This window comes from Oryctolagus cuniculus, chromosome 7 (genome assembly GCF_051225735.1).
Source record: "Oryctolagus cuniculus isolate XC-2025 breed Fujian yellow rabbit chromosome 7, ASM5122573v1, whole genome shotgun sequence".
Lineage (NCBI taxonomy): Eukaryota > Metazoa > Chordata > Mammalia > Lagomorpha > Leporidae > Oryctolagus > Oryctolagus cuniculus.
The window spans coordinates 14,216,767-14,244,561 of record NC_142873.1 but is presented as its reverse complement, the minus strand read 5'-3'; the positions used below and the strand labels follow the sequence as shown (position 1 = coordinate 14,244,561).

Below are 27,795 nucleotides of genomic sequence, written 5' to 3'. Positions count from 1 at the left end.
ATAGGGGTTGGTGCTGCAGCACAGTAGGTTAAGCCTCCGCCTGCAGCGCTGGCATCCCATATGGGTGCCAGTTTGAGTCCCGGTTGCTCCACTTCCAATCCAGCTCCCTGCTAATGGTCTGGGAAAGCAGTAGAGGATGGCCTAGGGAGGCCCAAAAGAAGCTCCTGGCTTCTGGCTTTGGATTGGGCCATCTCTGGCTGTTGGGGCCATTTGAGGAGTGGACCAGCAGATGAAAGACCCCCCCCCCATTCTTTCCCTTTCCTCTGTCTGTCTGTAACTCTGCCTCTCAAATAAATAAATACATTTTTTTAAAAAGAAACTAAGCCCATAAAAGTAGCCCAAAGTGATCCTGGGAATGACCACTGGTGCCAGGAAGGGACTGTGGGACTCTGCAGTGCCAGAGCAGAGTCCCGCTCAGGCAACAGCTGAGCACATCCACCCGGAAGCACGGGTTTGGAGAACGCACAAACTGCACCCAGAGCCGCACACGTCAGCTTTCAAGAGGATCTGTAACTAAGGGGAAGGGGTCCAGGAGGACAAACACAAGTTAGTCAGTACCCCAGTGTATCCAGGAGAATTTGAACTACAAGTATCCATAATGTACACACAAGGGCATGTGTGTACATGCACACACATGTGCATACACAACCACACACACGAACATATATTGCACATACAACACACATGCACCACTTACACAAACATGCTCAAAGCCTACATACATTCCTACATGCGTGTACATACACACATGCACGGTATGCACACTAACCCTCACAAATGCACATGTACACACATACACACACTCTAAGGTAGCGCCTAGGGCAGAATCAAGGACAGTCCAGGACATTACTGGACAGGCGCACAGAGGACATGGAGTCTGAGAGTGGTGTGTGTGGGTGGATGTCTATAAACCTGGGGGTTCCAGAGACATGGGCAGATGAGGGCGTGAACGTCTGGGACCCAAGCCAGAGCGGGCAAACGTCTGACTGGGGAAGCACAACAACCTGAGAGGGAAAGCTTTTGGTGCTGTCTAAGCAAAATGACAGTTATTCGCAGATGATGCCTGAAGAATGCAAGGAAATCCACTTAATCAGAACACTTAGAGAACTCGCAAACTGTCTGACCACAAAATTTCTATGTAAAAATAGCAAACTTCTGCCACGGGTTAAGCTGTCATTTGGAACAACCCATATGGAGGTTCCAGGTGCTCCACTTCCAATCCAGCAACCTGCTAACGTATCCTAGGAAGCAGCAGATGACTGGTCCAAGTGCCTGGGCTGCTGCCACCCACATGGGAGACCCACACGAAGTTCTGGCCTCCTGGGTGTGGGGAGCAGCTCGGACTAGACTAAGTTACTGGAATTAAGACTTATTCTATGCATCTGCTCTCCTCTGTGGGGAGCAGCTCGGACTAGACTGTTACTGGAATTAAGACTTATTCTATGCATCTGCTCTCCTACAATATGGCGCTGGGAGAGGAGAAAACAGCTTCTACCCAGCTGCCTCCAGTTCAACCAATAAACTGTAGGACTTGCTCCTGATTGGAGAGCAGCGTACTCGGCGTGTGGGCAGCCGAGTTAGGATTGGCGGAGGAGGACTATAAAGGAGGAGAGAGACGGCATGCACCAGGAACATCTATGGGGAACATCTAGCTGAAGGAACACCTGTGCAGCCCCCCAGAGAGCCGGCCGGCGGTGTGCCGCTCCCCTGCGGAAGTGGGGAATGCGGCCAGGGGGAACTGCCCTTCCACGGAGGTGGAAGGGATAGTAGCCAACCCGGGAAGTACCAGCAGCAAACCCGGGGAGGGCCGAGCAGACGAAAGAACAGCGCAGGGTCCTGTGTTGCTCCTCCACGAAGAGGGGGAGCGACACTGGGCTTTGGCCTGGCTCGGGCCTAGCTGTTGTGGGCATTTGGGAAGTGAACCAGTGGATGGAAGATATCTTTCTACCCCCCGCCCCCATAACTCTGCTTTTCAAGTAGATGAAAGTAAATAAACAGTAAAATGTAAAAATCTCTTGGGAATGGAGTTGTGGCACAGTGGATTAAGCTGCTGCATGTGACGCCAGCATCCCATGTGAGCGCCAGTTCGAGTCCCTGCTGCTCCACTTCCCATCCAGCTCCCTGCCAATATGCCTGGGAAAGCATTGGAAAATGGCCCAAGTGCTTGGGCCCCTGCACCTATGTGGGAGACCCAGAAGAGGTCTCCCAGGTATTCTAAAGCCAGTTAAAAAACATGAAGGAAGAAAAGATCTGATTAACGCCAGCAAGGCCAACTAACCGGAAATAAGCGTAAAACAGTTGTGCGTTAGGCTTTAGGGCAGTGGGAGGCACATGTCATATAACACATTTGTCCAAACCCATAGAAGGCAGCACGCTAGAAGTGAGCCCTCCTGTAAACTGTGCACTCTGGGTGATGAGGATGCGTGAGCGTGGATTCCCGGACTGTAACCAATGCACCACACTAGTGAGGGAAGTGGACAGTGGGGTAGGCTGTTCGTGTGGGAGGGGAGGGAGGTACTAGGAACTCTGTACTTTCAGCTCAACTTTGCTGTCAACCTCAAACTACTCTAAGAAATAAAGTTTACTTAAAAGGGGAAAACATGTGGGACAAATCTCAAGAAAATTTTAACTTTGCTAAGGACTGTGAATATGTAAATTCTCTGTAAATTGATCTGTATACATTCAATGAGATCATAAAATAATGACATTTTTCTGATATTTATAAAACATTTTAAAGTTAATAAAAATATGGAGCCAGTGCTGTGGCACAGCTGGTTAAGCCACTGCCTGCGACAGCGGGATTCCATGAGTGCTGGTTGGAGTCCCAGTCGCTCCATTTTCAATCCAGCTCCCTGCTGATGCACCTGGAAAACAGAAGAAGGTGGCTTGAGATTTTGGGACCCTGCCAATCACGTGGGAGACCTTGATGGAGTTGCTGGCTCCTGATTAAGCCTGGCCCAGCCTCAGCTGTTACGGCCTTTGGGGAGTAAACCCGTGGATGGGAGATAGTTTCTCTCTCTCCTTCTCTCTCTCTTTCTCTCTCCCTTTCTTTCTCCTCTTCTCTTTCTGTAACTCTACCTTTCAAATAAATAAATGTTTTTTAAAAGTTAATAAAAATATGAGAATAATATGGGATAATAAAATATAAAATTATGTAAGGAAAATAACACTAGTGTAAAAATGAATTTAAAAACACAGAGTCAAAAAATAGACTCTAATTCATGGGGCTTGATAATATTTTAAATAACAAAAATATGGTAATAAAAATACTTGTTGAACATTTGTTATGTGCCAAAAGTCAACTCATTAGTCTCAATTTCTACCATAGCTCTTTATACAAAAATTAGTTCCTGCACCAACACTGTGGTGCAGGAAGTGAAGTCACCACCTGTGGTGCTAGCATCCCATATGAATGCCAGTTTGATTCCCAGCTGCTCCACTTCTGATCCAGCTCCCTGCTAGTGGCCTGGGAAAGCAGCGGAAGATGGCCCAAGTGCTTGGGCCCTGGCACCCATGTGGAAGACCTGGATGAAGCTCCTAGCTCCTGGTTTTGGCCTGGCCCAGCCGTGGTTGTTACAGCCAATTAGGGAATGAACCAGTTTATAGAAGCTGTCTCCCTCTGTCTCCCTCTCTCTCTCTGCATCTCTGCCTTTCAAATACATAAACAAAAATCTTAGAAAAAAATTAATTCCAGGTAAATCCGATATGATTTTTTTTTATTTTGGACAGGCAGAGTGGACAGTGAGAGAGAGACAGAGAGAAAGGTCTTCCTTTGCCATTGGTTCACCCTCCAATGGCTGCTGCAGCCGGCGCACTGCAGCCGGCGCACCGCGCTGATCCGATGGCAGGAGTCAGGTACTTCTCCTGGTCTCCCATGGGGTGCAGGGCCCAAGCACTTGGGCCATCCTCCACTGCACTCCCTGGCCACAGCAGAGAGCTGGCCTGGAAGAGGGGCAACCAGAACAGAATCCGGTGCCCCGACCGGGACTAGAACCTGGTGTGCCAGCGCCGCAAGATGGAGGATTAGCCTAGTGAGCCATGGCGCCGGCCCCGGATATGATTTTTTTAAAAGTAATCTTCAAATGAGCTAATTATGAGAAGAAAACAAAAAAACACAAAGAAAGTGATTAAGAAATTATAGTAGACTGAAATTAATATTAATGTATTGTATTAATATTAATAAATGTCATTAGACTAAAATTTGTAGGGATGCATGCTTGGTCTAATGGTTAAGACATCAGATTAAGAAGCCCACGTCCCACATCAAAGTGCCTGGGATCAAGACCAGCTCCACTCCCCACTCCAGCTGCCTGATAATGTGTATCCAGGGAGACAGAAGGTGATGGCTCCAGGAGCTGGGTCCCCGCCACGCCCATGTGAGACCTGAACTGATTTTCCAGCTCCGGGCATTGGCCTGGCCCTGCCCTGGCCATTATGGGCATTTGGAAATTAACCAACAGGTAGGAGCTCTCACTGTCTGTCTCCCACTCCCCTCCCTGGCCTCTCAACTAAATAAATAAATAAATTTTGGAGAGAAAAAGTACCAAGGACAATTTCAAAAGATAAGTTAGGCCGGCGCCGCGGCTCACTGGGCTAATCCTCCGCCTAGCGGCGCCGGCACACCGGGTTCTAGTCCCGGTTGGGGCGCCGGATTCTGTCCCGGTTGCTCCTCTTCCAGGCCAGCTCTCTGCTGTGGCCAGGGAGTGCAGTGGAAGATGGCCCAGGTGCTTGGGCCCTGCACCCCATGGAGAGACCAGGAAAAGCACCTGGCTCCTGGCTCCTGCCATCGGATCAGCACAGTGTGCCGGCCGCAGCGTGCCAGCCGCGGCGGCCATTGGAGGGTGAACCAACGGCAAAGGAAGACCTTTCTCTCTGTCTCTCTCTCTCACTGTCCACTCTGCCTGTCAAAAAAAAAAAAAAAAAAAAAAAAGATAAGTTAAAAACTGAAAGAAAACTTCAGTACATGTGGGAAAGGCAATAGGAACTTGCTCAAAAGGCTCTTATAAATCATTAAGGAAAAAATAAGTCTAACAGGAAAATTAGCAAAGATGGGCCATTCTTAGAACATGAAATAACATACAGCCATCAGTCATGTGAAAATATATCCAGTCTTACTCAAAACTTGAGACATGCAGATAAAACTGCCACTATTTTCACTTATCAGACTGCCAAAAATCACAAACACACAGAGTGGGTTAAGGAAGCCATTAGCAGCTGAATTTTAGATACGGAAACTGGAAGAGACCTTGGTAGACCCACAAAAACTGTCATGAAAAGGCCTCCAAAACCTCATTGGTGAAAAACAATTCTATTTATAGCATTAAAAGACACAAAATGTGGCCTCACATCTTACTAGTAAGAAGATGGCTATTGGGGCTGGCGCTGTGGTGTAGTGGGTAAAGCTGCTGCCTGCAGTGCCGGTATCCTATGTGGGCACTGGTTCAAGACCCAGCTGCTCCACTTCTGATCCAGCTCTCTGCTATGGCCTGGGAAAGCAGTGGAAGATGGCCCAAGTCCTTGGACCCCCTGCATCTGCGTGGAGGAAGCTCCAGGCTCCTGGCTTCAGATTGGCACAGTTTCAGCCATTGCAGCCAACTGCAGAGTGAACCAGTGGATGGAAGACCTCTCTCTCTCTCTCTGCCTCTCCTTCTCTCTCTGTGTAACTCTTTCAAATAAATAAATACATCTTTAAGAAAAAAAAAGAATATTATTCAGCCTGAAAAAGGAAGACCATCCTGAAGACACTGAATTCAACATGGATGACCCTTGAGGACATAACACTGAGTGAAATAAACCAGTCACAACAGGGCAGAGACTGCATGATTCCACCTGCATAGGGTAGTTAAAGGAGTCGGTCTCACGCGGGCACAAAGCAGAATGGTGGTCGTCAGGGGCTGAGGTGGAGGAATTAATGCTAAATGGGTGTTGAGAACAACTTCATTCCCAACCAACATTGCGGGAAGATGGACAATCTGGAGATGGGTGTCATAGGTGGAGGAACAGCATTGTCAACGTACTTAAGGCCACTGAATTGTACCTAACAGTGGCTCAGGTGGCGAATGCTGTTGTGCCACCATTAACAACCAAACCCAAGTGCTACATATCCATGCTGTAGTTCATACAGCTCCAAACACTCTCAAATGCATGCCTATCTTGGGGTAGCTAGCTGCAGGGAACTTGCATTTTCCACAGCCAAGCATCTAGTTATCAGTTTTTGGAACTAAAAAGCAGAAAAAAAAATACCTCGAATCCCAAAGAAGAGTAGCAGCCTGCAAGAGCCCACAGACAATCAGGAAGCAGATTCTGAGAGTGAGGGTAAGGCCCGTCCAAGGCCAGGCCCACAAGAATGGGGCAGTAGTAGGCCTCGGGGGGCAGGCAAAGACCGAGTCCCCTTGTCTGCACCTGCTGCCCACATCCTCTGTGGTCCCTACAATCCTCCCAAAGGCTGACACTCAAAGACCCAAGGAGCCAGGGCTCGACTCTTCTTGACTTTGAGGCCAGGAGTTCTCTCACGTTCTTTCCCCCACAGGATACTACCTATTGCATCAACGCTCCACATGTGGTGTCCAGGCACAGAGGTGATGCAGCGAGAGTCATCAGGTGCTGTTGCCCTAAGAACACTTGGCCTGCAGGGGCAATGCAGCAGCTGGCCAGACAGTGCAGGAGACAGCACCGGCTCTCTGGTAGAACCTGCTCAGTGAGCACCAGCAGGCAAATCTTGAGGGACGCTCTTTGCTCCCAGGGCCCTTTCTGCTCCCTCCCAGCCCATTCCTACCAGACCCCACCAATCTGTGACCTGAAAACAGCCGCGGGTCTGGTTCCCTTCAGAGGCCACGGGGTTGCCTTCCCAGGAGTTGATGGGCAGAGGAAACACACGGTTTCTTCCCCACTCAGAGTGCACCCTCCAGCTCCCTCCTGCCTCAGTCCCCTCAGAGCCTGCTTTGAGCACCTCCCTCACCCATCCATTCAGCAAGGGGTTAGCTGCAGCCCAGCAGGGGCTCCAGGCTAGCAGCCCCAAGATCATGAAGTTTGTCGTGCTCAAGTGGAGCTTTGGTTCAAGCCAGGGCCATGGCAATTAACTAGCAAACACGTAAGTAAAGTCTACAATTGCACACGTAGTCACTTCCAAAAGGAACACAGAGTGAGAAGGGAAATCCCTCTTAGAAAGTGGAAGAAATGGAAGACATAAGCTACTGTTAGTAACAAAAAGACCCCAGATGGAACGTCTGAGATACAAAGGGACTCTATTCTAGGGGTTGAAGCTCAGAGCTGAGAAGTCCTGGGCTGCCAGGTGACTGCACTCTTGGACACACGGATTTCACCGCTGTTGTCATCTGGGGAGTGAACCAGCAGGTGGAAGATCGTTTTATCTCTCTCTCTCTCTCCCTCTCCCTCTCCCTTTCCTTCTCTGTAACTCTCTTAAAGAAAATGGCAAACATCCTGGTGAGTGGAGAGTTGGAGACCACAGTAAAGAACTGGGCTGTATTCTAAGAGCAATAGTGAGCTACTGAAAACCTTTAAAACGGACCTGAATGAGTGGGGTTAGATTTTTTTTAAAAGTCACTTTGACTTTTGTGTGGAGAATGGATTGGAGGGCTCAGAAGGGAAGTGGAGGCCACCTGGGGCCTAGACCACTGTCCAGACACAAGCTGGCCCTGCTTCCCGAAGTGGACGGGGTGCAGGTGAACCGAGCAGGTGGGCTTCAGATACAGATATTCTTGGAGATAGTACCACCAGGACTCAGTGAGGGGGTGAAATAGAGGAAAAGTGAAGTCCACGCCTTGCTCTGCCACCACACACAGGGCGGGACCATTAAAGGGATTTGAAGAGACCCAGAAACACCGTGGGGCAGGGGGAAGGGAGAAGATTCCAGAGGTCCCTTTTGGACGACTGTGTCTGAAATAATATTAGACACTGGGGGAGTGTGCAGTGGTTGTTGTCCATTCGAGTCTAAACTCAAGGGCAAGGTCAGGGCTGGAGAGGGACATTTGGAGTCTCCAGCAGGTAAGCAAAGCCAATGGCCTGGCTAGGATCACCTATGCTGAGTCAGTGGAAGAATCCGGTTAACGAGCGAAGAGCATTCCTCATCCTGGGGACAGTCCAGGGGCTCTTGTCCTCTGGACAAGGACAGGTTTGCTCACAAACACAGGCTCATAGAGGATGGACAAGGCACCACCCAGCTGTTAGGGCTGCCTCTGCTCCTCCCCAGGCCCAGCAGGGAAGAAAGAGACAAACAGGAATGAAGGATTCTGTTGTTCTACAACTGCAGGCAGGGTTCAACCCTAGCCGGTGATAGAAAAAGGATGGGTGAGTTCTGCACGGACAGCCTCAGAGAGACCACACCTTCCTCCCAGGATCCTCTCAGCATAGGCCTGCCATGAGTTCTGCTTCCTCCGGCTGCCCCAGAGACGGGCTGTGCCCATCACCGGCAGCTGAGTGAGGTCTTCCTTGTATCTGTCTCGGCCAAGCAATGGGAGCCAGGAGCCCCCTCCCATTCGACAAGGCCAGATGTTTTAAGTGGGCTGACCTGACATGCAGGGGCAAGGCACTAGAGCACCAAGTGTTGAAAAACGCACATTCGCGTCCCAGACGGCTGAACTGCTTAAGATTGCATCAGCCAGTGCCACAGCAGAGCCCCAGGCTTCAATTACCCCAGGGACCGTCTGTAAACAAAGGGATGATTCTCACTGCGGCTTCTGATGACAGGGGCTTCTGAGCAGAGACCATGCAGCAAGGCTGTGGAGCATAAGGGGCTCGCCCATGGCGTGGCCCCATCACGCACAGGTGGGCAGAAGGGACAATCCAGCCGAGGAGGCTGGAAAAGGCAGAGCCAAGGAAACCCCCAGAAAACCAGCAGAGTCTGCAGCCAAGACACCAGGGGGGCGTCTGCAGAAGCCAGGAGGAGTCTGCTGTGCCGGTCCTGGCAGGGGTCAAAGGTGACCACGGGATCTGGCAACATGGAAGTAATGGGGTGGGCAGGCAAGGTCTTCCCTCCTCTGAGTTCAATCGTTTTGATGTCCCCCATCCATGCGACACTTGTCCAGATGTTGTCAGTGTTCCTTGTGCTTCTATGACTTCTACCCCTGATCATGTACAACTCCACGGCACCTAGAGGTGCTCAAAGGCACACATGCTTGTTGGTTGCCTGAACCGTTTAGAGATGCAATGCAGCCTAGTTGTTGGGAACATAGCGTGGAGCCAGACAACCCGGGCTGGACCCTGGCACCGCTCTTTGCCACCTGCACCACCTCAGGTAAAAAGCTTTTGACTCAGGTTCCTCGTCAATGTCAAGTGAGGATGCTAATTCTCCCCACCTGTCCTAGAGTGCATTTCCCTAGAGGCAGGGTAGGAGCGTGGAGGGATGAATGAGGATGCCATGTGTGTGGGAAACTGAAGACCAACCCTGTCTGGGCCTGGGAGACTGAAGAGCAGAGCTGGGCAAATTTCTGCTCCTGGGCCAAATTCAGCTGCCATCCATTTTATAAACAAAGTTTTACTGGATCACAGATATGCCCAACTGTTGGCAGGTTTTCTGTGGCTGCTTTTGTGTACAGCGACAGAGTTCAGTCCACGGCCCGCAAAGCCCGAGATACACACTGCCTGGCTTCCCCGTTCTTACAGGAGGGACCCCGATGCAAGCCGCAGTATTCAGCATTGCGGGGGTGCAGGGCAGCTTAGATAGTCCTCCCTCACCTCGTTGAGAGCTGTTCTCAGGGACACTAATTCCCTGGCACTTCAGTCCTTCCCTGAACTCAGCCAAAGAGGCCGGGAACTTCCTGGGGGCCCGAGAAAGTTCCCAGGTGCCTGCATCAGGCAGTAGGTGGGCGCTGAGGCACATCAGCAGGTGCCAACAGGTTGGCATCCCTCTACCTCTCAGGACTGTGAGAGGCCCGAGGGAGGCAATCCCCACGGAGCACTCCACCAGAAAGAGAAGAGTGCAAGCATTAGACATGGCTGCCCTTATCAGCCACGTTAGCCTCTTCCCACAGTGCTCATGCCCAACAGCTGACTCCATGGAAGGAGCTTAGCTCTGTATCACCAAATCCCACTATTCCAGGAAAGGGGACCAGGCCCAGACCTGCGTGCTTTGCAGAGGGCCTTTCTCTCAATGCGAATGACAATGATCCCTGGGAAAGCTGCCTTCATGCACTTTATTGTCCGTAGGACTCCCAGAAGGACAGCAGCAGGGTGCTCGTGTTCTTCCTGGGAGGGCAAGGTTTCCTGCAAGGCAGAGTCAGGAGAGCTCAGGACGAGGAGCAGTGACGTTGCCTCCCGACGTGCATCCCATGCACTGCTAGTGCTCAGGACATTTGTGCAGAGAGCCGGGGATTCAACCAGACTGAGGGAGGCTTGCGCTCCCAGGGTCCCTTAAACGGCTTTGCTTCAGATCAAAGCAAACACTGCAAGATTTTTTTTTTTAAAGAAAAAATGCAGAATGAGACACAGAAGGAAAAAAAAAGAAATCCATGAAAGAGAGGGGTTTCATAATTGAGGCTGAACCACGTGTGACCACACAGAGGGCCCTCAGTGGACCACGTCGCCTTCTTTCCTTGGGGTTCGGTTTGCCTGCTCAACTCAGCCTCCCCACCTGCCACCTCTAAGCCCAGGGCCTCAGCAGCTTCCTATGTTCCCATCCTACGTCTCAGAGCGCTGGTTTCTGCACCCTCAGCGTGCCCCAGCTCTGCACCAGGTGTATTCCAAACTCACCAGCAAGGCATCATTTCTAAGTGCCCCACTATACGCCCATGTAAAATCGGACACGCAAGTTCTAGGATGCTATCACTACGTATACTTTCGAGACAAATGAACAGAAACAGAGATTCTAGCCTGGTCTCCAGGCCCCCAGGGCTCAGGCCTCCCTGCAGTGCCCCTCCCCAGCCCTCTGGAGAACCTGGGCTGCAGTGCAGTGGCCCACCCTTACCTGCTGCTCCCTGGGGGAAGTCTCTCTGTAAGAGGAGGACCAATGCCCAAAACAGTGCTGCAAATCACAGCTCTAGGCCTCTCGTGGCCATCTTACCCGTGGATGTCCCTTCCCGTCCCTCAGAGCCCAGACCTGTCCAGGATCACTACCAAGTTTGTCTCCTCCTCTCTTCTCTCTCCCCCAGGCTGGCCTACGTATTAGCATTGGAGCAAGAGCTCCTGGAGATGACGATACTTTAAAGGAAAGGCACCAGGCACTGGATCCGGACAAGGAGGGGGGATTTGGGGTCGGTAGCATCTTTTCATTGCTCTCCAACCGCCCCACGCCAGGGAGCCTGCTGATGAAGTGTGGAGGTGGGGACTGACTCTGGGAGGCTCCATGGAAAGGCTCGGCCTTGGGGAAGGCCCCTGACTCATAAACCTCCCCCATCCCCTCCCTGCCGTTCTCTCCCCTCCACCCCCGCCCCTTTACCAGATGCCACTGCATGGACTCTTGTCCCGCCTCCGTCATGGGCTCCCCATCTCCTCTCCTCCCACGCCCTGTCCCCAGCCCCTGTGCCCACGCAGCGCACCTGCAGCCCTGCCACTGTGCTTCTCTGGCCCCAGAGCCAGGCTGGGACAGCAGCACTGGTCAGAGAGCACCACTGGCTTCTAACTGCTCTGGCAGAGCTTAGAAAAGCACAAAGGGTCCACCCTCCAACCTGCAGACCCCACGGCCGCTCGGCGGGAACCACAGACGTGCAGAGGCAGATAGCAGAGCACGCACCCGAGACTCAGCAGAGTCTGGGCTGGACCAGAAGCATCCTGATGCTTGTCGGCTGGCGTTCCGAGCCTCTCTGCCTGGGCCCATCCCCCACCGCTGCTGGGCAGCCTATCCTCCTCACCCGGATGGCCTGGCTCTTTCAGAGCTCTTGTCAACTATGGCCGTTCTCATCGGTACGAGTGGGAGAACACCTAGTCACCTTTGTGCTCACAGCGACTGAAAACCACCCAGGAATCCGCACAGTCCAGAGGGCAAATTTACGTCCCGAAAACCTGAGAGCATTAGTGAGAGGTAACTAGCAGCCCCATGAGGGTGAGTGTCAGTCCCTGGCAACCACAGCCCAGGTCAGTGACCCCAACCACCTGTCAGATAAGGCTCAGAGAGGTGAAACGGCCCCACAGCTTTGGGAACCAAGACACAGCAGAAGCAGGTTGTGAGCTGGGGGCAGAGACTCCAAGGCGGCTGCCCACAAGCTCTGGTCCCTGGACCTGGGCTGGCGGACACCGAAACAGAAACCCAAAGGGCTTCTCTGGGTACTCAAGGCCAGGAGTGAGAGGGCAAGCGAGTTGCCTAGCACCTGCCCTATGTGGGGAGGGTAGGGGAAGCATTTCCCCTGGTGTACTCACCTCCGCAGACCACGTTGGGCTCCTGGGTGCCCTGGGCTGGCACAGGCCACAGGGTCAGGGCAGGAAAAGCCAGCAGGACCAGCAGGACCGTGGGCAGTGGTGTGGGTCCCATGTCCTTGCCACAGCATCACCTTGTAGCCCGCCTCCTCCTGGCCTCTTCATGGCTGCTGGGCGGGGAGCAAACAAATGACATGCAAAGGCCCCAGAGACAGCCACAAGGCTCAGGAGACCTGCACTGCCTAGGCCCCGCCCCCGGCAGGTGCTGCACCTGAGCCCCGTCCAGGTTCATCAATTGCCTTATCCCCACCCTCACCCTTGCCATTCCCCCTCCCTCCATGGAAGCCACCTTGCTTTCTGTCCTCCAGGCCCACCTGTGCCCAATCCCCACCAGGGTGGGTACAGACCCGGGCCCATAAAGCTCTGAATGTAAATCCTCACAAAGCAGGAAAGATGGGGGTGTCCGCAGCTCCCTGGGCCCCTCGGGACCTCCATGCTGCTGCATGTGGGGTCGGGGGATCTCCTGGGGCCTCTGAGAAGCTCCTGCGGTGGTCGTGCCCGGAGCAGGCCTCCTTGCCAAGCTCCTGCAGGATACTTGGGAGCTACCTCATTCCCCACCCCATGCCCCGCTCTGCTTTCCCCTGTACCCTGCCATTAGCCCACAGTCCTTTCCCACTTGTCTTCTCCCTGGAATGTGGCTCTGATGGCTGGAACGCCAGTAAGCATTCTGGATCCTGAGGCAGCTTTATGAGCGCCCCCTCCCGGAAAAAGAAGTGTTTTCCCTAATCACTTTGTGGAACTTCCACCCCACCTATAACTGTTGACTTTTCGCCTTTTCACATAAGATAAAAATTAACTCCCACCGGGACTGAGCCGTTGCTGTTTTCAGTGTGTGTTAGTGGTAGCTAAGTGAATTGTTAATTGGAGAAACAGACAAGTGATGACTTCACTCTCCTGTTAGAGAAAGCAGTTGGTCTACAATGCAGAAGCGGCAATCCCAAGTAGTCCCAGCCCTGGACCCAGCTGACTGGAAAGAGGAGAGCCCCTTACCCTAGAGGGATCACTCAGTAGGCCAGGCCAGGCCCCCCACCCCAGTTGTGGGAGGAAAGCCCAGGGGCTATGCGGAACGCGCAGAGAGGAGAGTGGGCCCCTAGAGAGAACAAAGGAACCAGAAAGTAGAAACCAAGTGGTGGCTCAGAGTCTTCCCTAGCCCATGAACCTGGCTTGACCCCTTTGGCTGGGTCACCAGGGATTTCAGGATCTGTCAGGAACATCCAGTTTTCTTTATGTCTGAAGGCCTGCCACCCACCTGTTACACAACCTAAAACCTGCGAGTCATCCCTAGCACCCAGCTCGGCCTAAGGACCCCCTCTAAGTCATCCCAATGCTCTTGGTTGTCTCCTAAATATTTCTGGAATGGATCTACTGCTGTCCACCAGCACCAACCCACGCCACATCCCTCTTGTCCACACAGCTACAGTGCCTCCTGATCTGAGACCCCCCTGTATCCCCTCAGGCCCCCATGTCTTCTTCACTGCTGCCGGGAAGACTGGCGTAAGAACAAGGCTTAAGGGGCCAGCACTGTGGCTCAGGGGGTTAAGCCACCAGCTGAGTGCCAGTTCAACACTGGCTGCTCCACTTCTGATACAGCTCTCTGCTGTGGCCTGGGAAGGCAGTGGAAGATGGCCCAGGTCCTTGGGGCCCTGCACTCACATGGGAGACCCGGAGGAAGCTCCTGGCTCCTGGCTTTGGATTGGTGCAGCTCCAGCTATTGAGGCCAATTGAGGAATGAACCATTGATGGAGGGCCTCTCTCCCTCTCTGACTCTCCTCTCTCTGTGTAACTCTGACTTTCAAATAAATAAATAAATCTTTAAAAAGAGAGAGAGACAGAGGAAGAACGCATATAATCATTTATTGCTAAATAAGCAGGTTGAGGGGCTGGCGCTGTGGTGAAGTAGGCTAAGTCTCCAAATGAAGTGCCGGCATCACATATGAACGCTAATTCGAGTCCCGGCTGCCGCTCTTCCTATCCAGCTCTCTGCTATGGCCTGGGAAAGCAGTGGAGGATGGCCCAAGTGCTTGGGTCCCTGCACCCACATGGAAGACTGGAAGAAGCTCCTGGCTCCTGGCCCATTTGGGGAATGACCCAGCAGATAGAAGACATCTCTCTCTCTCCCTCTCGCTCTCTCTCTCTGCAGCTCTGCCTATCAAATAATTAAATAAATCATTTAAAAAAATCAGCAGGTCTGAAGAACAGAGGACTTTCAGTGCAGTGAAATTCTTCTGCATGATACTCTAATGGTAGATACATACCGTTATACATTTGTCCCAACCCATAAAATGTACTGCGCCACGAATGCACAACCCCACGACCAACCCTAATGTGACCTGTGGACTCTGAGTGGTGATGATGCCAGCGCAGGCTCACTGGTTGACTGTAACAAATGCCAACTACAATGTGCCATGATTTTTGAGCTACTGATCAAGCTTCAGAAAAAAGACTTTTTCCCACCGACACACACAGAACATTCTCCATTGAGAAGAGAGGATCTAGTGCTTTGCACTTGTTTCATAGTTTTTTTAAACATTTTTTTCTTTATTTTTTGTACAGATTTACTATTTATTTGAAAGGCAGTTTCAGAGACAGAGAGAGAGAGAAAGAGACCTTCCAGCCACTGGTTCATTCCCCAAATTGCCACAATGGCTGCAGCTAGGCCAGGCCAAAGCCAGGAGTCAGGAGCTTCTTCTGGGTCTTCCACATGGGTGCAGCGGCTCAAGCACTTGGGTCATCTTCTGCTGCTTTCCAGGCCATTAGCAGGGAGCTGGATGGGAAGTGGAGTAGCCAGGACTCAAGCTGGCACCCACATGGCACGCGGCTTTTCCTGCTACGCCACACACGGGCCCCAAGAGTGAGCATTTTTATACAGCGTCTCAGTGACTGGACGGATGTGACAATGCATTCAGTCACTGGACTCCATGGTGTTCATTCATGTGGCAGGGGAAGTGAGACTTCCTGTGTGACGAGGGGTGAAGGCCAAGGACGCAGGGCAGAGCTGGGTAGGCAAACAAGGAGGAGCTTCTGGCCAGTGTCCTTGCAAGGCCTGAGAAGAGAAGCTGGCCGTGGGGCCGCCCACCTTGGTGAACACGCAGTTCTCAACGACACTTGGGGACTTGGATTGGCTTTTACTGGCCCAGATGAAGTGCTGGCTTTCCAAAGAACATGCGAGAGCTGAGGGTGGTGCAGCAGAATCATTGACTGAGATAAAAATGGGTGCTTTGCTCTCCATGTGTTTTCTCCTCTCCCAAATCTCAGACAGGTAGCCAGGCCTAGCACCCTGCCCCAGAGGATGCTTGGGTACCACCTGCGAGAGACAATCTGTGTCCGGGTGGGGACTGAAGCAGATTATCTGGTGGGGGTGAGGGGATGGATGCTGGGGATCTGTGAACCTTTGAGGGGTCCAGAAAGGAAGAGACTAAAAGATGAGTGCTGGGATTACATAGGACCCACAGTCTGGTCTCTCATCCTCGGACGTCAGGCCCCCCTGGGAAGAAGCCCTGCCAGCTGACCTTGGGGCTCCTGCACCTGCTCGGTAAGAGGCACTAGGACCAGCCACCTCCTGGGGTCTGGAGCAGGCCCTTGTCTGACAGGGAAAGCTTACTAAACATGTGTTAAACAAGGGCATTTCTCATCTACAGCTAGGCAGATGTAAAGTCACGGTCTCCACACCTTCCAAAGGTGGCTAATCATGCTGGGACCGCCTTTGTAGTCTCCACCACGGCTGTGCCACACACATGGTTTAATGGTGGAAGGAGCATTTGGCATCAGAAGGCTTGCAGAAACACCCACTTTTAAGCCATGTGGCCAGGATAAATCACTATATATCCACATGCCTCCCTTTCCCACCTGTAAATGGGCTAAAAATACTTTTATCTGAGGGGGGCATGCGAGGGGTACTTAGGATCATACATCAGAAACCACTTCATAAAACAGAAACCAACACCCAGATGTGCCTGGGCCTTGCCTCTACCAAATGCGGGCACAGGCCCACAGTTGCCGGCTGCAGTCCCCTTCCCAGGGCATCCATGTGGTCACGGGGTGGTCACCCCGTGCCCCCTGGGCTGTCCCCCTAAGGAAAGCGCGCCCCAAGCCAGGCTTGTCTGGGGGGAGCCTCAGGCTGGGCTTCACCTCCTGTCCAGACTAAACCTCCTGGGCTCCAGTGTGGCCGGACGCCCAGGAGCTGGGAGCTGGGAGAAGGATGGGCCCCTTCCGGGGCACAGAGCTGTCTTCTGTGATCTGCACCACCTGGTCCCAGCCTGTGTGTGCTCTGTGAAGGGGCTAGAAAGGGCCGTTCTCTTTCCTGCGCAGACTGCCTAACTAAGCCTTTAGAACGCAAGCGCCGTCCTGAGCCTCCCCAGACAGGCTGTTTATCCCGCGGCTGGCTCTGCCCCCCACCCCGACAGATATCAATGGAGCCCCTTCTCTGTGGGTCCTGGGGGTGCGAGGATGAACAGCGCCACTCACGGCTCCCTGGTCAGCCGCCATGACCCAGGCAGGTGGAATGTGTCTCGCTGTGTGGCCCCCTGCAGAGCGTGACCTGCTGGTGCTGCCCTGGAGATACTTCTGGGGAGGGCTCCCAGTTTCCAAGGCAAAGAACGTGGTGCCTCTGCTCCCCCAGACAGCAGTCACAGCCTCCCCATGGCAACAGGCAGCCAGGGTGGGGGCTCTGCCGGGCTTGCCCCTGGGGGCCTGGGCTGGTTTCACAGTCACCCCGTATCCCCCAAAGTTTGTCCCTGGAAACCACCTGAGGCCTGGAAGGCCAACCTACCTCAATGCCAGCCGGTCTTTGTCACCAGATTCCACTTTAAATGCATCCCGTGCCCTTGCATTAACAAAGCCTTTCACATTTAAAGGGTTTTCAGAGGCAGGATAGTGTTGAAAGATTACCCTGCAGGCAAAAGAGAATGAATAAGAAGAGAAAAAGCCAATAACCTCATCCTCTGAGGGTTACAGCACCGTCTCATTGACCAGGTTATGTATTTTTCTTTCATTGAATTGTTTTGTCTCTTTTACTTAGATTGGAAACCTCCTGGGTAGGGGGTCATGTGACCCTTCTGCCCCCAAGCACAACCAGCAATAAGCACTTGCTTTAAATAAATGGTCGGAAGCTGAAGGCCTTGGTGTCTAGGCAGATCCACACGGGTCTGTGAAAATGGAGCTAGCAAACGCCGCACTGGCCCTCAGCTCTGTGCCCGGCACCCCACGCCCACGCGAGTGGCTCCCCGTGCAGCGTGAGCGCCTGGGCCAGCCACGCAGGGTGCAGGATGCCTCCTCTGCAGCAAGCCCCCTGCACAAGCGTTCTAAACCTCAGCACACCTACGTGGCAGAGCCCCGGAACAAGTGAGCTTTGCCCGTTTAGAGTAAGGAAGAGACAGGCCAGGAAAGAGGTTTCTGGAAGAGGCACCTGGAAAGAATGATAATGAGCAAGGAAGATGAGGCTGCTCTCTTTCCTCTCTTTAATGTATCTGCCTGGAGAGCTGTGTTCTAGGGGAGAAGTCCCAAGTAGTCGGGGAGCCGGTCCAGACTTTGCAGGGTGGCCTTAGTCCCAAGAGATGGGAGGAGGAGCAGAAGGAGGCGGGAGCCCGGGACTGTGGGCAGGCCTTGCTTGGACAGTGAGTGGGGGAGGGCAGGAGCAGGTGCGTGCTCAGACATTGCAGAAAGGGACAAGCAGGGAAGGAGGGCTTGGGAGGCAGGGCGGAGAGAAGCTCATCATCTCATCTCGGGCACCCCGGGCAGAGACAGGATTAGCCAGACTCCTGGCTGGAAACAAATAGCAAAGTGGGTTAACCTGCTGTTAAGGATGCCGGCATACCATATGGACTTCTGGTTCATATCCCAGCTCTGATCCAGCTCCCTGCTAATGCGCCTGGGAAAGTAGCAGATGATGGCCCAAGTGCTTGGGCCCCTGCACCCATGTGGGAGACCTGGATGGAGTTCCAGGCTTCCCAGTGGCCATTTGGGAAGTAAACCAGGCAAATAGAAGATCTTTCTTTCTCTCTCCTTCCCCCATCTCTGTTTCTCCCTCTCTCTCTCTCTCTTTTTTTTTTTTTTTTGTCTCTCCCTCTCTCCTGTCACTCTGCTTTTCAAATAAATAAATATCTTAAAAAAAAAAAGAAAACAAATAGTGGGTGCAAATTGGGTAATTCAAAGTGAGCTGACTAAAGGGGTTATTTATGAAGGTCTGGAGATGGTTTAAGCAAAAGAAGAAGGAACAGTGGCATAGCTTGAGGGCAGGGAAGGCTGGGAGCTATTACCAGCCCTGAGCCCCACAGGCAGCTGGAACCTGCGCAGGATAGCTACAGGGAAAGGGGCCTTTGGTGGGGAGACACAGGTAGCCAGGAGTAGGCCAGGAGAAAGAACTCATTTGGCCCCATGTTCCCACACCCTGCAGATCTGTGGTTGCTGCTGTTACCCACCGGCCAAGCCCAGCCTGAACCAGGAGGACACCACAACCCAGAGATGTAGCCATTTGATCGTCCCAGGACCCAGAGAAGGGTGGGGAAGGGCGCAGGGGGACCAGGAGGGGAAAATGAGATGTCTAGCATGGAGAACTAGGAGCTACCCGACTCCCTCATTCTCGTGCAGTCCATCTCCGCTGCACCCTGTGCTCTGACCCCTCTACACTTCCATGGGTTCATCTTCTTAGCTCCTCCCCGACTCCAGCCTCTGCAACCTACTCCACACTCATCTTTTTTTTTTTTAATTTATTGACAGGCAGAGTGGACAGTAAGAGACAGAGAGACAGAGAGAAAGGTCTTCCTTTGCCGTTGGTTCACCCTCCAATGGCCACTGAGGCCGGTGCGCCGTGGCCGGTGTACTGAAGCCAGGATCCGAAGCCAGGAGCCAGGTGCTTCTCCTGGTCTCCCATGCGGGTGCAGGGCCCAAGCACTTGGGCCATCCTCCACTGCCCTCCCGGGCCACAGCAGAGAGCTGGCCTGGAAGAGGGGCAACCGGGACAGAACCCGGCTCCCCAACCACAACTAGAACCCGGTGTGCTGGAGCCGCAGGCGGAGGATTAGCCTATTGAGCCGCAGCGCCGGCCTCCACACTCATCTTTCTACAAGTCAACCTAACCATGAGGAAAAGATCCAAAGACCCAAACTGCACTCACGGTGCCCACGTCACCTTGAGAACGAAACCCAAGTTCCGGATGAACCCCCAGCTGCCTGTCTCTGTGTCACCTCCTCCGGGGGTCTATGCACAAGCCTTCACCTCAGTCTGAGAGCTGATCCACCTGTCCCAACTGCTCCCCATCCTTAGAGACTTGAGCTATGCCCCACCTGCTCCAGGAAGCCTTCCTGGAGTATTTTCCTGCCCTCAGCCATGAGCCTGGGCCTGGCCTCTCACCACGGACATCAGAGATAGGGTTCCTGGGGCTGCTCCCTCTTCCTTCAGCACCGGGCAGTGCCAGCCGGGGATACGGCAGACACCCATTGCAGCATGTTTCTGATGCAACAATAACTGATTTGCTTGAACAAGTCTCAAAGTCTTTGGGACTCTCAACAACAGAATGAGGGGGATATTCGCTAAATAAACTCCCAGAGCACCTCGAGTTTTAATATTTCATTAATTGTCCTTAAAGCCATGGAAAACAACAGTTGGCATAAAAGGTCTTTTCTTCTGATGGAATGTTAGCTGGTCTCATAATTTGTCACGCAACGTGATTTGACTTGCCATGTTCTGCAGGCTCCAACGCGGCAGTATTCGCGACCTTGGGAGCTGAGACTCTGACAAGGCAAATTACCCACTAAGCATCCCTAGCTATCATTGAACTTCCCCAGCAGCAGGGCAGTGACTGGATCCGACCTCAATTCTAATCTCAGTTGTAGCAGGAGTTCAGAACCATATGCGCCCCATTGCCCGAGGCTCTGTACGGCTGCTTTTAATGGAGCTCACATTAGCGAAATAATGTTCGAATGCATCATAAACAATGTTGTATTTGCATTTTGCATGCTTTCCCTGCTTCCTTTGAAGAGAAAGCTGTGTGATGTTTGGTTCATCCTTCCTGAAAATGTATCCAGCCTGGGTCTTCAGAAATCCATGGGCAAAAAACCCTCCCATCTCCAGGCAACGTTGGTCCTACCATCGCCGACACTGACCTGGGCTCTCGCTGAAGGCACGCCCAGTGGGCAATGGCTCTGACTGAAACCAAGTCAGGAGGCAGGGAAGGCGGCAGATCAGCCACCCTCTTCCTGCTCTGGTGTCTACTGCACTCCTCTTCAAGGGGCTCATCTTGGGGCCTGAGTTACGGTGCACTGGGTTAAGCCTCCATCTGCCACACCAGCATCCCCTGTGGGTGCCAGTTGGAGTCCCGTCTGCTCCACTTCTGATCCAGCTCCCTGCTAATGAGCCTCGGAATGCAGTGGAAGAGGTCCAAGTAGTGGGGTCCCTGCACCCTCATAGGAGACCCAGAGGAGTTACAGGCTCCTGGCTTGTGGTCCTTTGGGCAATGAACCAATGGATGGAAAATCTCTCTCTAACTCTGCCTTTCAAATAAATACATAAGTCTTTAAAAGGGAGGGGGGGAACACACCTTTTCTCTTAATTGATGCTTTGACTTGTCAGTCTATACAGGAGTACAGAGAGAGAGAGCAGGAGAGAGTGACAGAAAAGGAGAGAGATCAGATCGCGTTCTTTTGGGGGTGATATCAGGTTTCCTTTTAATATTTATGGAAGTAGCACAGCAGTCTTAAAAGCCCAAATGGACAAATGGATATTTATCGTGTTATATATTGTGTTCCTTCCTCCAGGTTGACCAGAAAGTCTATGCCTCTTTCAGTGTTGAGCTGACCTTAGAGGTACACCTGGCCTAATGTGGGGAGCAGCAAGGCTCCTCCCCCAGAGTGAGTGGGAGGGGACAGAGAAGGAGACTGGAGGCTAATTAGAAGGATGACTTGTGACTTAGTGAGATGTGTGCAGTAGTGTCTCCTTCTGAAAGCACTGGGCACATCACTCTAAATACCTGAATGCCATTATTGTGACAATTCTCAGTACAGTGTTAGCAATTTGTAGGTAAATTAATAACATTTTTAAAATAAGGAGTGGGGAGGCAGCACTGTGGCATAGCAGGTTAAGCCACCGCCAGCATCCCATATGAGCACTGGTTCAAGTCCCAACTGCTCCACTTCTGATCCAGCTCTCTGTTGTGGCCTGGGAAAGCAGTAGAAGATGGCCCAAGTCCTTGGGCCCCTTCACCCGCATGGGAGACCCAGAGGAAGCTCCTGGCTCCTGGCTTTGGATCAGCGCAGCTCTGGCTACTGAGGCCATCTAGGGAGTGAACCAGCAGATGGAAGACCCCTCTCTCTCTACCCCTGCCTCTCTGTAACTCTGCCTTTCAAATAAATACATACATATAAAAAAAAATAAAGTAAGGAGCATTTTGCCATCATTCTTGCCATCATCTTCCAAATTCTTTTTTATCTTTTTTTTTATTTGACAGGTAGAGTTATAGACAGTGAAAGAGAGAGACAGAAAGGTCTTCCTTCCATTGGTTCACTCCCCAAATGGCCGCTATGGCCGGCACTGCACCGATCCAAAGCCAGGAGCCAGGTGCTTCTCCTGGTCTCCCATGTGGGTGCAGGGCCCAAGCACTTGGGCCATCCTCCACTGCACTCCCGGGCCACAGCAGAGAGCTGGACAGGAAGAGGAGCAACCGGGACTAGAACCTGGCGCCCATATGGGATGCTGGCGCCGCAGGTGGAGGATTAACCAAGTGAGCCACAGCACTGGCCCCATCTTCCAAATTCTAATGAGTGGGGTCTAATCTCATCACTTAGGAAAGCAGTTGCTTTGGCCTAATGTACTGAGTAGACAAAGCAGAATGCACGCACCAGTGGGCAGTAAAATGAACCCTAACTGGGAGGTGTGCTGGTCCCCAGCCTCTGCTGTAATGGAGATCCAGTGGCCAGCTGCTGGGCCAGATGCTCCCAAGCCACGGAGGCACTCAGAAGCACTGTAGGGGCTGAGACACACAGGGTGCCGTGGAGACGTGGGGGCAGCGAGAATGTCTGGAAGTCACGGCTGACTCTCCACGCCCTGAGCCCAGGGGAAAGATATCAGGGCAGGGCGGGGAGCAGGAAGCCCAACGCAGGCAAGTCGCCCCTGCCTTGCCAGTCACGGTCCCTGTGGCAGAGGTGCACGTGAGCTCTGCGCCCAGATGTGGCATTCCCCTCCCCAGGTAATAACAGCTGTGCTCAAGTGAGGTGTCCGATCAGCCAGTGGTTGTCGGAAGTGCGAGCACAGCCCTGCAGCTCTTCCTGTAGGACTATTAGCTCACAGACCCTGTTCTTCCAGCTCCCACTGCGCTGAGAATCTCCCCACAGGCACCTAATTAGGCCCCAGTGGTTTCAAGTTTGGTGGTCTGGTCTATTTACTCAGAATATTTCTCTCCAGGAAGAGGCCATCTGCTTCTTTTCCTGCAGAGCCTGCGTGCTGACCCCTGGGTGCTGGGTGTGGGTGCAGAGTAGGTAAGGCTAAGCCTGGGGCAGGGGATGCCCAGTAGCAGCAGCATCGGGAGGATGAGAAACGAGGACTCTCAGGCACTGTCCGCACAGACACAGTTCCAGGAGCTTTGTGCATTCACTCCGTCGGGCAACGCCAGCCAACCTGGCCCTCCCTAGCGTTGTAATCCCCTCCCCTCCCTGTGCGGCGCTTCCTTCCATGGGAGGTGAGGGTCCCAAGCTGGATCCTCCCAGTCCCTGACAGTCCATGCTTAGAGGAGGCGCCAGCAGAACCGTCACGTTTGCACTGGTGCAGGCGTCCCCCCAGCCTTGAGCACACAGGAAGCTGTCATTCTTGCCACTGTATTTATTTTTTACGGTATTTTCTAACTGGCAAATAGCACAAAGATGGTCCCTCTACACACTTGAATCTCACATATGAAAGAATGGAAAGCCAAGTCAATCACGGGGGTGTGGAAGGCCAGAGAAGCAGTCAGGGGTGACAGCCTGGGTAGGTGGATGGACAATGGCCAGGCCATCCACCGAAATCAAACTCCAGCTCACCATCTGCTACAGCCTGCCCAGGAAGCAGTAACCAGCTCGGGACCCCAGCCTGCTGCCTGTCTGCAAACCAGACTTGGGGGAAGTCAGGCCACTGTCTCAAGTAACCAGCTCAGCAAGCCAAACCCTGACCCCTGTACAAGGGGTTTTATAGCTGACAACCACCAGCGGCTGGCCAGGACGGAATGGCCAACCACCACCTTCCCTTCCCTTATATTTGTCCTCTCTTCCACGTGGGGCCAGCCAGAGGAAACCAAATGTGCTCCCTGCCCAGCCACACAGGATGCCACGCTTCGCATTAGCCACCTCCAGCTTCCCTGGAGGCCAAGAGCTTCCCACCAGGGCACAGCCAGAGCCTTCCCTTTCTCCACCACGGAGCTTTCCCACTTCCCTACCTGTGGGGAGCAACCCGGACTGGACTGAGTTACTGGAATAAGACTTATTCTATGCATCTGCTCTCCCACAATATGGCGCTGGGAGAGGAGGCAACAGCTTCTACCCAGCTGCCTCTCACCAACTTGACAAGCTGCAGGACCTGCTCCTGATTGGAGGAGAGCAGTGTACTCGGCATGTGGGCAGCCGAGTTAGGATTGGCGGAGGAGGACTATAAAGGAGGAGAGAGACGGCATGCACCAGGAACACCTAAGGGGAACATCTGAGGGAACACCTGTGCAGCCCCCGAGAGAGCCGGCCGGCGGTGTGCTGCTCCCCCGCGAAAGTGGGGAATGTGGCAGGGGGAACCGCCCTTCCACGGAGGTGGAAGGGACGGTAGCCAACCCGGGAAGAACCAGCAGCAAACCCGGGGAGGGCCGAGCAGACAAAAGAACAGCGCAGGGTCCTGTGTCGTTCCTCCATGAAGAGGGGGAGCGACACCTACCTGCCGTGGAGGCCCCGCCAGACACAGGTGGTGGGGGCCGATTCCCTCGCTGTAGCAGGCCCTGCCTGCTCTCGTTTGCCTTCTCTCCATTCATCCCCATAGCAGTGACGCGAGCAAGGAGTCAGCACCAACTCTCTTGACACAGCCACACTCTGCAGAAGCAAAAGTTTTAAAGAAATAATCGTATTTAGAATTCTAAATTCAGGGTCTTCCTAAAAATAAGTATTTCAGTGAATGACCTCAGAGGAAAAAAAATAATAAAGTCCAAACATCCAATGAGATATACCATTCATTTTGCAAGACACACATTATAGATTTATGAGACAGAGACTAGTTTATGTCCACCTTATCTACATGACCTGAAGGTATTTTCATGCAATATTTTTCCTGCACCTGCATTTGGACTGCAGCCTGCCATTTGAGGTCAAATGTGGAATGTTCCACTTCTGATATTGCATCAGCTCTCAAAGGTTTTCAGGTTTTGGGGCCGTCCTTGTGGCACTGGTGACTCCAGCATCAAGTATCAGAGCAGCGGTTTGAGTCCCGGCTGCTGTTTCCCTTCCTGCTCCCTGCGAGTGTGCCTGGGAAGGCAGCAGATTATGGCCCAGGTACTTACGTCTCTGCCACCCATGGGGAGTCCTGGGGGACTGGCTCTTGGATTCGGCCTGGCCCAGCCCTGGCTATTGCGGTCATTTGGGGAGTGAACAAGCAGATGAGACTGATCTTTCTCTTTGTTTCTCTCTTTCTCACTGTTACTCTGCCTTTCAAATAAATAAGTAAAAGGAATCTTTTAAACATTTTTTCAGGTTTAGGAGAATTTCAGATTTTGTAGTTTTGGATACATAGCCTCAATCTGAGTACATATCTGTAAGCAGCTTTGTAGACTTATTTTTTAAAGATTTATTTATTTATTCAAAAGGCAGAATTACGGAGAATCTTCCCTCTGCTGGTTCACTCCCCCAAATGGCCACAATGGCCAGGGTTGAGCTAGGCTGAAGCCAGGAGCCAGGAACTCCACCCGAGACTCCCATGTGGGTGCAGGAGCCCAAGTACTTGGGCCATCTTCTGCTGCCTTCCCAGGTGCATTAGCAGGGAGCTGGATGAGAAGTGGAGGAGCCAGGACTTGAACCATCACCCGTATGGGATGCTGGCAGCTCAACCCACAGTGTCACAGTGCCAGCTCTGGCCTTACAAACGTAGAGAATTATATCCCTGATTCTCAAGTGGAGCCCAGTGATGGGGAATTTAGCTCAATGTTGGAGTCTTTGCAAAATACAGAATTTTGCATGGGAAGGGCAAGGTAGGTAGTTTCAAAATATTCAAAAATATTCAGACTCATCTTGTAGCAGGAATGCGGGCAAACTCTCAGAGAGTTTCTCTGCTTTCAAACCACTGGGAAAGCATCACGCAGGGCACCCCCGCACAGATTAAATCAGTGACATGAGGTTAACATTGACATCCCGGGTGGCCTGAGAAAGGAAGTGAAGTCACACAGAGGCGGGAGGGAGGCGGGCGAGGAGACTGGCAGACGAGGCTACAGTGAGAGCGCACGGTTTGCATCAGCACCCCGTCTGCTTCGGAATGGAGTTTTTTACAGGTGTGAGTAGAGGATCCCCCAGCCCACCTCACTTCTCCCCTCCAGCCTCTGTTGGGAAATGACTGGCTGTGAGGTCCCTGGGCCTTAGCAGCACAGTGTTGCTGAGCTAACAGCCCCCTTGGTGCAGGGCAGGGCCCCAGGAGAGGGCTGAACCCCATCTAACACAGCTGTTGACCAAGAGCAATTACTGTGGGTGTAATCTGCTGTCTGCTGTCAGGCCTTGTTTCCTAGTTCCACTACAAAGAAAAATAATTTTCTTTAATAATACCCATTTTCTTGGGCCCTTCTTACACACGGGCTAATGTCTGCCTCGCTACATTATCATGGCCACCATGTGAGGACAGAGAAAGAAAGCAGCCACCTGCACCCTGGAAGAGAGCCCTTCCCAGACCCTGACTGCGCCGGCGCTCTGACGTCAGCTCTCCGGAACTGTGAGAGGTAGAATCTCTGCAGTTGATAAGGCCCTCAGTCTACGGCACTTTCTTACAGCAGCCTGAACAGGCTCAGGCATTGCCATCTCTTTCAGTCAATCCCTGCCTGCCCCTACAACACACGCATACACCCACCCACACACACACACACACACTCACACTCACAATCTGAGCCCATGACCTTGACTGCAAGGAGGCAGGAACTTCTAGAACAACCATGCCTGGATCCAAAAGGCTGTAAAACTTAGGCTGAAGGGCAAGGGGAACAATTAGTTCTTAGATATAAATCGTGCACCTTAAAACAATGTTTATGAGGTACCAGTGTGTGGTGCACTGGGTTAAGCCACCACGTGCCACTCTGGCTTCCAATATGGATGCTGGTTCAAGCCCTGGCTGCTCCACTTCTGATCCAGCTTCCTGCTAATGCACCTGGGAAAGCAGTGGAGGATGGTCCAAGTGCTTGGGCCCCTGCACCAACATGGGCAACCTAGATGGAGTTCAGCCTCTTGGCTTTGGCCCAGCCATGGCTGTTGCGGCCATTTGGGAAATGAACCACTGGATGGAAGACCTCTTTTTGTCTCTCTCTCTCTCTCTCTCTCCTCTGTAACTCTGCCTTTCATATAAATAAATACAATCTTCAAAAAAAGAAATTTTAAAACACAGTGGTTACAAAAGGGTGGTGAAGGATAGTCAAAATTTAGGCTTAAGATATGAAGCCACAGTTCTCAGAACACATCCGTTCTTGGCTCTGAGGAACACCGGGGAAATCCCTGGAGGGTTTTCCTTGTGGGATTCCCACATCCAGGGCTGCTGTTAAGCCCACAGCTCTGGTATTTGTTTCAAATGTTTTAATCATACTTTAAAGCTGGTTTACTGCCTGCAGATGAAAGGAATGCTTGTCAGAGTCATTTTTCATAGTTCTACTCTTTTGTCCAACCAGATCCATAAACTAACTGAGTGGTTAGGAAATTGACTGCATTTTGTATCTGAGGGAGCTTCAAAAGGCAGTGCAGATGCAAAACTGTTCCAAAATTATTCACACACGTTTTGCATCTTGAAATATGCACATATTCAGTTACCTTCGAATCCCCACCGCGGTGCTCTGTGAAGTTAGCTTGGCTTTGCTTTCTATTTAGTGTTGATGGGCCATGCTGTTTGGCTGCCCAAAGCAGGAAAGATTTTTGAAGAGTAATCCTTCCTGCTGAGCCTCTCTCAACTCCAACACTGTCCTTTTGTGGCTACCTGGTCCTCCTAGTCTCTGCGGCCCCAACCATTCAACACATCACGCAGCAGCTGTCACAGGAGCAGGGGGCTCCTTCAGAACCGCAGCTTCCAGCCCACGAATGCCCGGCGGTGTAGAGCATCCCGACGACTTTGCTGGGCATCCCGGGTCTCTGTATTCCTCCAGGTTACCTGGTGGTGGAGCCTTATGAGAAGGGCTCCTCATGCACTGAAAACATGAACATCACAACACAGTGAACTGACAGCCCGGGGTGATGCGCATGCTTTGGTTCCCAAAGCTCA

General features: G+C 52.5%; 1 protein-coding gene across 5 annotated transcripts in view; it reads right to left on the bottom strand.

Annotated features, from left to right (window-relative positions):
• CNPY1 (canopy FGF signaling regulator 1) overlaps positions 1-27,795 on the bottom strand; it is a 136,698-nt gene that overhangs the window by 64,537 nt on the left and 44,366 nt on the right. For 2 of the 5 annotated variants that reach the window (XM_089336875.1, XM_070077232.2), the window contains exons 3-5: positions 24,244-24,395; positions 17,135-17,254; positions 12,310-12,473 (exon numbers count right to left, since the gene is read on the bottom strand). In XM_089336875.1, the coding sequence (XP_089193001.1) occupies positions 12,310-12,421 (112 nt within the window). In that variant the 5' untranslated portion in view covers positions 12,422-12,473; positions 17,135-17,254; positions 24,244-24,395. Of the gene's footprint in view, positions 1-12,309; positions 12,477-17,134; positions 17,255-24,243; positions 24,396-27,795 lie in introns of all 5 variants that reach the window. The other 3 variants (XM_070077231.2, XM_089336877.1, XM_089336876.1) reach the window with 3 other exon arrangements.